Here is a 12752-nt window from a genome sequence, read left to right on the forward strand (position 1 = left end):
TCTCCCTATTAGTTATAACCTATAGTCAGGGATCATATCTTTATCATCTTTTACCTCTTGACTCTTACCCTCAGTGACTGAAACATGTCCAATGTTTATGTTATCTCCAATAGAAGCTTCTCAATAAATGAGAAAGGGAAGAAGATGGAGGAAGTTATAGAAATAGATTTGATGATAGTAGCTTATAACCCACTGGTGACAAAGGTGAGTGGGGTGCCACATTTAGTGTGTAGGCAAATGGTCCTGTGTACCTTAATACTCCTTAGCAGTAACACTCTATTTATGATACAGTATGACTGATTTCATTGATAGCATTGAATATTTTTATTTTTTATTTTTTAAATTTTTTTAAAGATTTTATTTATTTGACAGAGAGATAGACAGAAGAGCACAAGCAGAGGGAATGGCAGAGGGAGAGGGAGAAGCAGGCTCTGCACTGAGCAGGGAACCCGATGCGGGACTTGATCCCAGGACCCTGAGATCATGACCTGAGCCGAAGGCAGACGCTTAACCATCTGAGCCACCCAGGCGCCCAATAGCATTGAATATTTTTAAAAGTTAAATAAAAATCATTGTAAATTTAAGATAGGAAGTATGTGCTAATTTGGATGAATGTGGCAGTTTTTAAAAAAATGTCTGCAGGGAAAAAAATGTCTGCAGGATGTTTTTAGGGCAGTGAAACTATTCTGTATGATACTTAGAGGTGGATACATGTCATTATACATTCCTCCAAATCCAAAGAATGTACAACACTAAGAGTGAACCTTAATGTAAACTATGAACTTTGGGTGTTGATGTGTCAATGTACATTCATCAGTTGTAACAAATGTATTGCTCTGGGGGGTATATTGATAATGGGGGAGGCTATCTGGGGGCAGGAGGTATGTGGGAACTCTGTACCTTACATTTAATTTTGCTGTGAACCTAAAACTAATCTAAAAAATTAAAGTCTAATAAAAAAATACATCTGCAAATTTGTTTACAGTCCCTTTCAAAGGGTGGAGACTTAGCATAATATCCTCTAGGTCTATCCATATTGTTGTAAATGGTACGATCTCATCCTTCTTGTGGCTGTGTAATATTACACAGCCACAAGAAGGATGAGATCGTACCATTTACAAACATACATACCACATCATCCTTATTCATTTTTCTATCTATGGATACAGGTTGCTTCCATATCTTAGCTATTGTAAATAATGCTACAATAAACATACAGGTGCATATATCTTTTTGAATTAGTGTTTTCTTTATTTTGAATTAGTGTTTTCATTTTCTTTGGTTAAATACCCAGTAGTGGAATTATTGGATTGTACTTTATTTCTTTAACTTTTTAGAAACTCCATACTGTTTTCCACAGTGGCTGTACCAATTTACATTCCCACCAACAGTGAACGTGTTCCTTTTTCTACAACATCTTTGCCAACATTTGCTATGTTTTTATTTTAGCCATTCTGATGCATGTAAGGTGATATCTCATTTTGATTTGCACTTCCCTGATGATTAGTGATGTTGAACATCTTTTCATGTGTTTGTTAGCCATTTGCATACCTTCTTTGGAAAAATGTCTATTCAGGTCCTCTGCCCATCTTTTAATCAGATTGTTTTTTTAGTGTTGAGTTCTGTAAGTTCTTTATATATTTTGGATATATTATGCTAAGTAAAAGTCAGACGGAGAAAGACAAATACCATATGATTCCACTTGTAAGTGGAATCTAAAAAACACAATAAACAAAAAACAGAATCAGAACTATAAATACAGAAAATTGGGGGCGCCTGGGTGGCTCAGTCGTTAAGCGTCTGCCTTCGGCTCAGGTCATGATCGCAGGGTCCTGGGATGGAGCCCCACATCGGACTCCCTGCTCTGCAGGAAGCTTGCTTCTCCCTCTCCCACTCCCCTACTTGTGTTCGCTCTTACTGTGTCTCTCTCTGTCAAATAAATAAACTCTTAAAAAAAATAAAAATAGAGAATTTGATCATTGCCAGAGAGGAGGGTGGGGAAATGGGTGAAGGGCAGTGGGAAATACAGGCTTCCAGCTATGGAATGAATAAGCCATGAGAATAAAAGGCACAGCATAAGGAATACGGTCAATGATATAATAGCATTCTATGGTGACAGATGGTAGCTGTCCTTGTGGTCAGCATAGAGAAGGTATAAACTTGTCAAATCACCATGTTGTGCGTCTGAAACCAATATAACATTGTGTGTCAACTATATTCAAATATAAAAAAATTTTTAAGTGAAAGTTAATTCCCCTTCCCTTGAATTCAGGTCAGACTTAATGAGTCACTCTAATCAACAGAAAATGGTGTTAAGTGATGCTATCGGAATTCCAAGGGTAGATCATAAAAATGGATAGCTTTTGCCTGGCTTTCCTTGAATTACTGGCTCTGGGGGAATCCGGCTGCCATGTGAGGACAGGTAGGCGGCCCGTGGAGAGACCCATGTGGGGGCACTATGACCTCCCACTCACAGCCAGCCCCAACTTGCCAGCTGTCACACGTGAGCCACCCTGCAGGCGGCTCCTCCAGGCCCAGATGAGCGACCGCAGTGCGACCTCAGTATTGTGAAAGACCCTGAGCCAGAACCATCCAGCCCAGCTGCTCCTGGAACTGTGAGGATAATAAATGTTCATGGTTGTTTTAAGCCACAGAATTTTGCAGTTAATTTCCTATACAACAAGAGATAACAGATGTAATAGCTTCCTCCCCCCAAAAGGTCAGTTTTTAAATTAATATTAAAGAATTAATTTCATTTATATAAAATATATTTGATGATACTGGATAAATTCCATGATCCTTTAGCAAGATGAAGAGGAAAAAAAGTTTTTACATTTTAAAAAGTTCTTTGTCCCAGTCACAGGACCTATTTTATTTGGCCTCTCATCAGTATATGTTTACATGTTTGTATCCTTTATATGTCTAAAAATAAGGAAGTCCAAAACACTTTATTATTTCTTAAAGATTTATTTGAGAGAGAGAGAGAGTTAAAGAGAGAGCAGGAGCAGAGCGAGAGGGAGAGAGAAAATCTTAAGCAGACTCCACACTGAGCACAGAGCCCGATGTGGGCTCAATCTCACAACCCTGAGAACATGACCTCAGCCGAAATCAAGAGTTGGACACTGGGTGGAAGGATGGGTTAGCCTGGTGGTGGGTATTGAGGAGGGCACGTTCTGCATGGAGCACTGGGTGTTATACGCAAACATTGAACCATGGAACACTACATCTAAAACTAATGATGTATGGTGATTAACATAACAAAAAAATTTAAAAAAAAAAAGAGTTGGACACAAACAACTGATCTACCCAGGCACCCCCACAACATTTTAATGCTAAAAATAACTTATACAGGTATCAAATTTGTATTCTAATTTTGAAAAGAGGGGGAAATTTTGGATAATTTTAGAATTCATCTCTTTTAAAATTAATATTTTTATTTCTCCACTTCTATCAGGATATACCTCCACCATTTAACTGAAATACCACTGGTATAATAAAAAATATATATGGTCTCTGGAATTTGAGTAATAGGATTCTTTTGTTATTCATAAGAAGCCCTTTGAGCGGTGCCTGGGTGGCTCAGTCAAAGGTCTGCCTTCCGCTCAGGTCATGGTCCTGGGGTCTTGGGCTCTAGCGCCAAGTTGGGCACCCTACTCAGCAAGGAGTCTGCTTCTCCCCCTCTCTCTGCCCCTCCTCCACCTCATGCTCTCTCTCAAATAAATAATTTTTAAAAAAAAATAAGCCCTTTTGATCACACCTGAGTTTATGCTAATGAAGTGATTGAGAGTGGTGCCCTACATAGCCTCAGGATGGGTCTGGCTAGAAAGACCAAGAAAAACCAACTGATTAGAGGGTTGGAACTTTCTTGGCCTCACCCAGAGACCTCTGGGAAAGAGAAGGGTTGGGGGTGGGAGGATATAGATTAAGCTCTATAAAAACTCTTGAACAACAAGTTTTGATGATTTTCTGGGATGGTTAACGCATCCACATGCCGGTAGGGTGGTGAACCCCAAGTCCCACAGGAAAAGAAGCTCCTGTGCTCAAAACCCTTATGGAGCTCGCCCTATGTACCTCTTCATCTGGTGGTTCATCTGTATCTTTTTTAACATTCTTTAAAATAAATCGGTAGGGCACCTTGGTGGCTCAGTTGGTTGGGCGACTGCCTTCGGCTCAGGTCGTGATCCTGGAGTCCTGAATAGAGTCCCGCATCAGGCTCCCTGCTCAGTGGGGAGTCTGCTTCTCCCTCTGACCTTCCCATCCCTCGTGCTCTCTCTCTCAAATAAATAATTTAAAAAATAAACTAACTGGTAAACATATGGAAATGTTTCTCTGAGTTCTGTGAGCTGCTCTCGCAAATTAATCAAACCCAAGCAGGGGGTTGTGGGAACCTCCAATATAGTTTGTTGGTCAGGAGCACAGGTGGACTTGGGATTGGCAATTAAAGAGGGGACAGTTTCGTGGAACCAAGCCCTTAACCTGTAGGATATGATGCTATCTCCAGGTAGATAGTGTCAGAATTGAATTAAATTTGTAGAACACCTAGTTGAAGAATTGCTTTGTGGTGTTGGAACATACCCAGAATCCCCAAATGACTGACAGCATAAGTATTCTGGTAAGATTCCATCAATGATGAGATTCTAACAATACTAAAATACTTCCCTAACTGTGTTTGCCATGTTGCATTTCCCTTTTTTTTTTTTCTCAGTGAAGATACTGCCTTTATTTCTTTGCATTTTTTCCTTATATACACACCAAAAAAACAGTCAATGTAAAGATAATTGCTTTTGCTTCTAACTCATTTACGTTGTTTCAAAAACCCTTATTTCTCTTCTTTATTCAACTTCACATTTCTGAGCACTCATAGCATTTTTTCCATAGTTCCCATGGCACCTGGGACTTTTTAACTTTCTGACATAATTTATATTAAGAAGGTAAGGAGTAAGCTTCTTGAGAATAGTGATTATGTTTATTCACCGATTTTTCCTCACAGTGCTTTGCACATACTAGATGGCCAATGAAATTTAGCAATTCGGGCAATAGACCAAGGTTATCATTCAGATCAGCCGCTGTCTGCCTAAAAAGAATTAATGACAAAAATATAAGGACAAGACAGATTCTATTGTGAGAGACTAAATACACAAACAATGGCTAGACCATATACTACCACATAACTTTCACCCACAACCTGCAGCAACCTGCTCAAGAAACCAACACCCTTTCTAAAACAAACAACAGAAGCCAGTCTTCTGTAAGTTAGACTTGCAGAAAGCCAAATTGCTATCTTCAGTGACAATTCAGCAAACTGTACAATAACTTATGTAATAATTGGACCAAAATTATTGGCCAGGACTTGATTAATAATTGACAGCTTCCTGAAGTTTGGTCTTGGCTTCCAATGTAGGACCAGCCATACAAAGCCAAATATGCATCCTTAACCAATCACACAGGATCCCGATTCTACTTGCCCCCCTACATCTTCTGCATGCCAATAGCCCCCAACATGGGCATACCTAAAGCCTTTCCTTTATTTCACTATAAGGCTTTCCCACTCATCTGCCAAAACAAAAGTCTGATTCCCTTGCTACAAGTTCAGAATAAATAGGCTTTGCTTTTCTCATTTGGTTTGTCTTCATTTATTTCCACAGGAAATAAGGAAAACATGTAAGGAAAATCCATTGGTATTATCCTAAGGATAAAATAATTCATATAAGCTGGTAACTTGGTCAGGAATAGGCCAAGGGAGAGCCTTGTCACAAACTCTATAGGCAAAACCCAATGATGTATGTCATCCAGCTGAAAGACACCTGCCATCCACAGTCTGGGGAACAGCTATTCTGTTTAGGTGCCCTAGAGGTCAGTGCAGGAGTGCCCAACCCCACCCAGGTGACACAGTCACCACCTGCAGCTGCATTACACAACATCCCCTCTAGTAACTATTTATTAAACACCACTCTAAACGATGTGGCTTAGAACATTAAGTTCCCACAAGTTCGTCAAAAGTCTCATTGTGACAGCTCAGCTGCTTGGTTCTGGTTGAATAATTTGAACATTAGAGGGGTTAGTTTCTTCTCTCTCTTCCTAAGCATTCTCACAATAAGCAATGTGCAATTTTGTGTAAACTTTAAACCCTGCAGCTTCTGTGAAGTTATAAGCTAATTCAGTCTGGTTAGCTTGAGATGACTTCACTGAAAATACTACACAGCAAGGCACACCATAGCTAAAAGTGATTGGGTTGGTTCATAAAGTACTTTTAAATTTGGTAGTAATTACAAAATATATAGTTATTGTAGAAAATCTAGAAAAAGCAAGGGAATGAAAAGAAAGCTAAATCATCCATCATGGCCCATCCAGGGAAATGAATGCTCCCATTGACATATATCCTTTCAACTTTTTTTTCTTTATGTGTGTATGTGGGTGAAGGAGGGTGGATTCACTTGAACAGGATGACAACGGGGTTTTGAATTGCGTAGTTTTCCTTATTTCTTTGAAGCATGATTTACTGAGAATCCAACTGATAATCAAGGTATTCTTTCAAAGCACTTAAATGTCCAAGGGGAGGGGAGCATCCTCACGACAGATGAATCATCTGTACTTTCTTGATTCTGTCAGGCCACTCTGTCCTGTACATGATGGTCCCTCTGCCTGCAGCAGCCTCCCCCAGCCTTGTCCAGCAGAACATCACTATTCATCCTTCAATACCTAAACCTAGTCCTGCACCTGTGACCCCTTCCCTCTCCCTGCTAGTGGCTGAGTGTTCCCACATCTGTGCTCTCAGCATGCCACTGCATTTCCAACAGAGCAGTTGGCAAATGGCAGGGGGAATCTGGTATGACTGGATTTGTGCATATCTGTAAACAACATAGACAATGATTTAGACTAGTGGTTAGAGGGTGGACAGTGGAGCTGGGCCGCCTGAGTCAAATTCTGTCTCCACTGCACGTTATGACATATCCTCTGTATGCCATGGTGTCTTTATCTTTAGAACAGATAATGGTGCTTACCTCACAGGGTTGTACTAAGGACTAAACTAACACATGCAAAGCACTTTTAAAAGTGGCCAGCACATGGTAAGTACTACATAAATGTTTGAGATTATTAAATTATGTGTAAAAACTAACCCAAGTATCTCTGTGGTACTTATAGCTCTGTCTTCTTTTTGCTCAGCAATGAAGGCATTTAAGACTCATATAACTAACTAGCTCTTATTAGTTTCCTATGTATACAGTGAACAAATATTGGGTCTAGAATTCCTCTCTGACTACAACAGAACATGGGCATTCAACATTAAACCATTTGGATAATGCTGCTCCACTATGGAAATGCTACTACTGGAAGTTACATGGACCAATTTCCTCTCCCCAGGTGGAAAACATTCATTAAGCATGACGTGTGCACGCCTCCGCAAAACACTGATGCCTGTCTGACATATTCTGTGCCTGTACTAAGCAGAGCTTACTCTTCCAAGAAGCAAGCTTTGTTAGAGAGCCAGTCCACTTACAGGCAAGGAAGTAGCAGGGTTGGTGGCAGGGGGACCTCCTGACTGGGCAGTATTTTCTGAGCCACCTCAGAATAACCAGATGGAACCAGCCCCAAATCTCACAGAAGCCACTGAGTTTAAAGTTTAAAGGTAAGTGCAAATTACTAACAGGAGCCTGATTCCAATGAGAGAAAGAAGGAGAAACGGAATTCCCCAATGTTCACATTATTCAGCTGGAAATGAGTAGCTGAACTTTTTTTTAAAAAAGATTTTATTTATTTGACAGAGAGAGACATAGCGAGAGAGGGAACACAAGCAGGGGGAGTGGGAGAAGGAGAAGCAGGCTTCCCATGGAGCCGGATGCGGGGCTCGATCCCAGGACCCTGAGATCATGACCTGAGCCGATGGCAGGCACTTAACCACTGAGCTACCCAGGCGCCGTGAACTTTTTTTTTAGATAGACAACTTTGACGTGTTTCCTAGGCTCTAATGCTCTTAAAAAACATCTTATTTTAGAGTATACTGTAAAAAGGGCTGACCTAAACATTTTCTGACTTTTGAAAGTCTCAGAAAGGCATTACCTAAGGCTTGCTTTAAAAATATACAACTCGGGGGTGCCTGGGTGGCTCAGTCCTTAAGCGTCTGCCTTCGGCTCAAGTCATGGTCCCAGGGTCCTGGGATCAAGCCCCACATCGGACTCCCTGCTCAGCGGGAAGTCTGCTTCTCCCTCTCCCACTCCCCCTGCTTGTGTTCCTGCTCTCACGCTCTCTCTGTCAAATAAATAAATAAAAATCTTAAAAAAAAAATTAAAAAATAAAAATATACAACTCAGTTGGGGCACCTGGGTGGCTCAGTCGTTAAGCGTCTGCCTTCGGCTCAGGTCATGATGCCAGGATCCTGGGCTCGAGCCCCACGACAGGCTCCCTGGTCAGCAGGGAGCCTGCTTCTCCCTTTGCCTCTGCTGCTGCTCCCCCTGCTTGTGCTCTCTGTCAAATAAAAACTTTTTTTAAAAAAATAAAAATATACCACTCGGGAGGTGCCTGGGTGGTTCAGTGGGTTAAAGCATTTGGCTCTTGATTCAGTTCAGGTCAGGATCTCAGGGTTGTGGGATCGAGCCCCATGTTGGGCTCCCTGCTCAGTGAGGGAATCTGCTTGAGTTTCTTTCCCTCTGTCCCTCTCCCTGCTCACTTTATATATAAATAAATTCTTGGGGCACGTGGGTGGTACAGTCTGTTAAGCGACCAACTCTTGATTTCGGCTCAGGTTGTGATCTCAGGGTCCTGACTCAGGATGGTGACCTCAGGGTCATGAGATCAAGCCCTGCATTGGGGAGTCTCCTTGAGTTTCTCTCTCTCTCTCTCCCTCTGCCCCTTCCCCCTTAAGATAAATGAATAAATCCTTACAAAAACATACAACTCTTCATTTTTTAAACATCCAGTAAATCAGGATTATTATTTCCTAAAATTGAAATAGATAAGGCTTCCAGCTATCCTTAGGTCTCAATCAGTTCAATTGAACTATATGTGCTATTTTATCTTCTAAAGGCAAGGTCCCTGCCATCAGGAGAAATGGTTCACATTTGAAACCAACCAGGGAAGCAGTCCTCATCATAGTTTGAGTTACATTAGCCCACTGGATCTGCACTGGCTTCATACCTCAAGTTGTCTACTTTATTTTGGAGGGGGGAGGGGCAGGAGAGAGAGAACCTTAAGCAGGGTCCACACCCAGCTCAGGAGCCTGAGGCCGGGCTTGATCTCACCAGCTCCATCTCACGACCCTGAGATCATGACCTGAGCAGAAATCAAGAGTCAGACACTTAAGCCACTGAGCCACCCAGGCGCCCCTCAAGTTGTCTACTTTAAAACAAAATAGGGCGCCTGGGTGGCTCAGTTGGTTAAGCGACTGCCTTTGGCTCAGGTCATGATCCTGGAGTCTAGGGATGGAGTCCCGCATCGGGCTCCCTGCTCGGCAGGGAGTCTGCTTCTCCCTCTGACCCTCCCCCCTCTTGTGCTCTCTCTCTTTCATTCTCTCTCTCAAATAAATAAATAAAATCTTTTAAAAAAATAAATAAAGTTTGGGGCACCTGAGTGGCTGAGTCTGTTAAGGGGCTGACTCTTGATTTCCACTCAGGTCATGATCTCAGGGTTGTGGGTTTGATCCCCCAAGTCAGGCTCTGCACTCAGAGCAGTCTGGTTGTCCCTCTCCCTCTGCTCCTCTCCCGGCTTGAACCCATGAGTGTGCTCTCTCTCTCTCTCTCTCTTAAATAAATAAATAAAATCTTAAAAAAATAAAATAAAGTTTGCCATCTATATATCCTTTCTGTCCTAAAACCTGAAACAAAACAAAGTACCTTCTCTTTACCTGACTCCAAAAATATGAGACAGCATCTCTGTGACTCAAAACCAGATAACCTCCAAGAGAATTCTTTCCTGTTTAGGGAGGGAGAGGGTGCTCTTCAACTCTGCCTAACTAATCCTTTGACATGTGAATTCATGCCTAAGCCCATGGAAGTCAAGTGCTCACATAAAAATACCTTTGAAAGTCAGTCAGTCTTCAGACTATTAAAAATATTTAAATGTATAACAAAATTCTAATTCTATGAGTAAACTAAGCTTTTTTAACCAAGCACAAATCTTATTTGCATGTTTCCTTATAAAAATCATTTGAACTTGAAGAGTACTGCTGCCTTACACTAGGCGTAAGTAATGAAATTGGACATGAGATAAGAAAACAATGTGAAGCTCTAGTCCTATAAAGAAAATTGGGTTAGGAGAACACATGTCTGCATCTCCTATTTTTGCCACTTCCCTAGTTGTATGATCATAGCAATTCCTTTTTCCCTTCAGAGTATCCTGACTTGCACAGAGGTGAGGACACTTCTCAACCCAAAGGATATGAGAACCATGGCCTGGGAGGGACGGTTGCCTGGGAAGTGGGGAGTCCTGTACGCGCGTTTGTGCACTGCCTTCCGCTGGGAAGTTTGCTGGCGCCTAGATAAAAACCTAGAAAGGCGAGGCATGGACTCCAACCTAGGGTACAGAACTGACTGCTCCGGGAACTAAATATTCCACCATCTCCCGTCCCTTAAGGTACCGCCGCTATTTTATTTGAATAAACATATTCCCAGTCCTGGGCAATCCTAACCCAGAGCTGGATTTTCAGAGACCATAGAAGACAAATAGGCCAGAGCAAGCCGAGTCTAAGGGACCCCTCCCCGCAACTTACAAACAGGATCTTCCATTTTCAAGGGTCTTTTCAAGCGGATGCTGGCGGGGACTGTCTTCTCAATCAGTTCATCAATGCTCTAAAATTAAAACATAAGTCCGTGAACACTGAAGGGAGAGGAAAGTGCTTCGGGAGTTAAGAGTCACCTCTGTGTTTTGCATCTACAAAGGCTTGTGGTAACCTCATTTAAAATCGCCTGATTAGGGTTTCTTTTTTAAAAAGAAAAGAACAACTCTGAGCAAACCAGAAATCACTTGGAGGAAAGCAAATGAATTCGGTTAGTGATTCCACCACTCCAGGTTTGATTTCAGCCAGCAACCGGAGATAATCGGATAAACCAGGAGGTCCTCCTTTTGCAAAGTTAGGGTTCATCAGGAGGGCGAGTTGGGTTGAAAAACATAAGGTTCTGAGGCGCGAAGAGCGGGCGGAGAAAGTAAACGGGTGAGAGAAAGCTAGGGCACAGGAACCGAACTCGCGGGCTCGCTTCCACGCCAGGGCCCCAGACCCGGGAGCGGGTCCCACGCGGAGCAAAGCGGAGCTCCGGGCTGGGGCCGGGAGGCCGTGCCGGCAGAAACCGGGCAAGGCGGGATGAGGCCCTAGAAGGCCGGTGGGGTCCTTACCGCCAGCCCCAGGGCCTGTAGCATCTCCCTCTGGTCTTTGTCCCCGGGGCCGATGTGCCTCCGAGCGAAGTCGTCGTGTCTGGGCAGGAGGCGCTCGAGGAGGCGCGAGTCCCCAGCCCTGCTGCTGTCCCCGCCGCAGCTGCTGCTGTCACGGCCCCGCGGTACCCAAAGCGGTCCCGTGCCTCCAGCCAGGCGGCGGCCGCCCCCGACTCCACAGCCCAAACGCAGCCCCCAGGCCCTGGCGCACGTCTGCATGGTCGCGGCCACAGTCCCCTGCCCGGCCCGCGAGGGTCAGCCGCGCTCTCGGCCTCTTCTGGTCGCAGTCCTCCAGGTGGCGGCTGCCTTCTGCCTGGAGCCCCTTATCGTTGGACGATTCGCAGGACAGACGGATGGGCGCTCCTGGGCAATGAATGGGCGTAGCGCTCAGCCTGAACACGCGCGCAAAGTTGTTGCTCCACGCGAGGCACCTGCGAGGCACACTTTAAGCGTCGCCCTGCGGGCGGGCGGTGGGATGGGGCCAGGAAAGCCTCGGCCAATGGGAGTTGACAGAGGGACGGGGGCGGGGCACACACCGCCCCGCCCCCTCTCCTACTCCCTTCTCAGGCCCTCAGCAGTCCTGCTCCTGACCCGGAGCCTGCCATCCTCAGTCACTCCTACTCCATCTCTGGCTGATGCGGGGACCAGGGCGATCCATGAGCTCGGGGCCAAGGTCTGGGACCGCACTGGCCGGGATCCGGCTGCACAGCTGCGGGCGAAGTGCCTGGGGGAACTCAGCTGAGATGAAGGATGATTCTGATAGAGAAGCCAGGCTCAAATAATTAGTTTCCATTCATTAATTTTAGGGCATCGTTCCCGGTTATATTTCATGGAAACCAATATGGGCAGATGAAAGGTTTTTTATAGTTATGATTGTGGGCAAGTTACTCAACCTCTGAGTTTCAGTTTTCTCATCTCACACAGTTTGATGGATTTAAAGAGATTATACATTGAAAGAATTGCCCCAACAGTAGGCTTGAGTCACTTCTCTCTCTCTGTCTCTCGCCATATATATGTGGGGAGGGAGGGATGCAAAAGATATTGAGATATATATTTTGTACTATCATCTTAGTTGGAAAATTTTGTATATCTAAGTTCTCAGCTATCTCTTGAGATTTTTATCAAGAATGAACTTTCAAGGGTCACCCGGGTGGCGCAGTTAAGCGGCCAACTCTTGCTTTCCGCATAAGTCTGATCTCATGGTGGTGAGATGGAGTCCCACCTCGGCTGGCTGAGCGCTGAGTCTGCTAAAGTTTCTTTCCCTCTCCCACTGCCCGTCCCCCCCCACCCCTGCCTCACACACTCTAAAATAGATAAATAAATGTAAAAAACGAACTTCCTGGCACCTGTCTGGCTCAGTCTGTACTGCATGTGACTCTAGGGTTGTGAGTTCT

At 43.9% G+C, this 12752-nt stretch overlaps 1 protein-coding gene across 1 annotated transcript in view; it reads right to left on the reverse strand.

Moving 5' to 3' along the window:
• GLDC (glycine decarboxylase) overlaps nucleotides 1–11787 on the reverse strand; it is a 101714-nt gene extending 89927 nt beyond the window's left edge. The window contains exons 1-2 of the mRNA XM_021682409.1: nucleotides 11323–11787; nucleotides 10703–10781 (exon numbers count right to left, since the gene is read on the reverse strand). Of these exons, the coding sequence (XP_021538084.1) occupies nucleotides 10703–10781; nucleotides 11323–11577 (334 nt within the window). The 5' untranslated portion in view covers nucleotides 11578–11787. The remainder of the gene's footprint in view (nucleotides 1–10702; nucleotides 10782–11322) is intronic.
• Nucleotides 11788–12752: the final 965 nt, after the last annotated feature.

Source organism: Neomonachus schauinslandi, chromosome 13 (genome assembly GCF_002201575.2).
Source record: "Neomonachus schauinslandi chromosome 13, ASM220157v2, whole genome shotgun sequence".
NCBI lineage: Eukaryota > Metazoa > Chordata > Mammalia > Carnivora > Phocidae > Neomonachus > Neomonachus schauinslandi.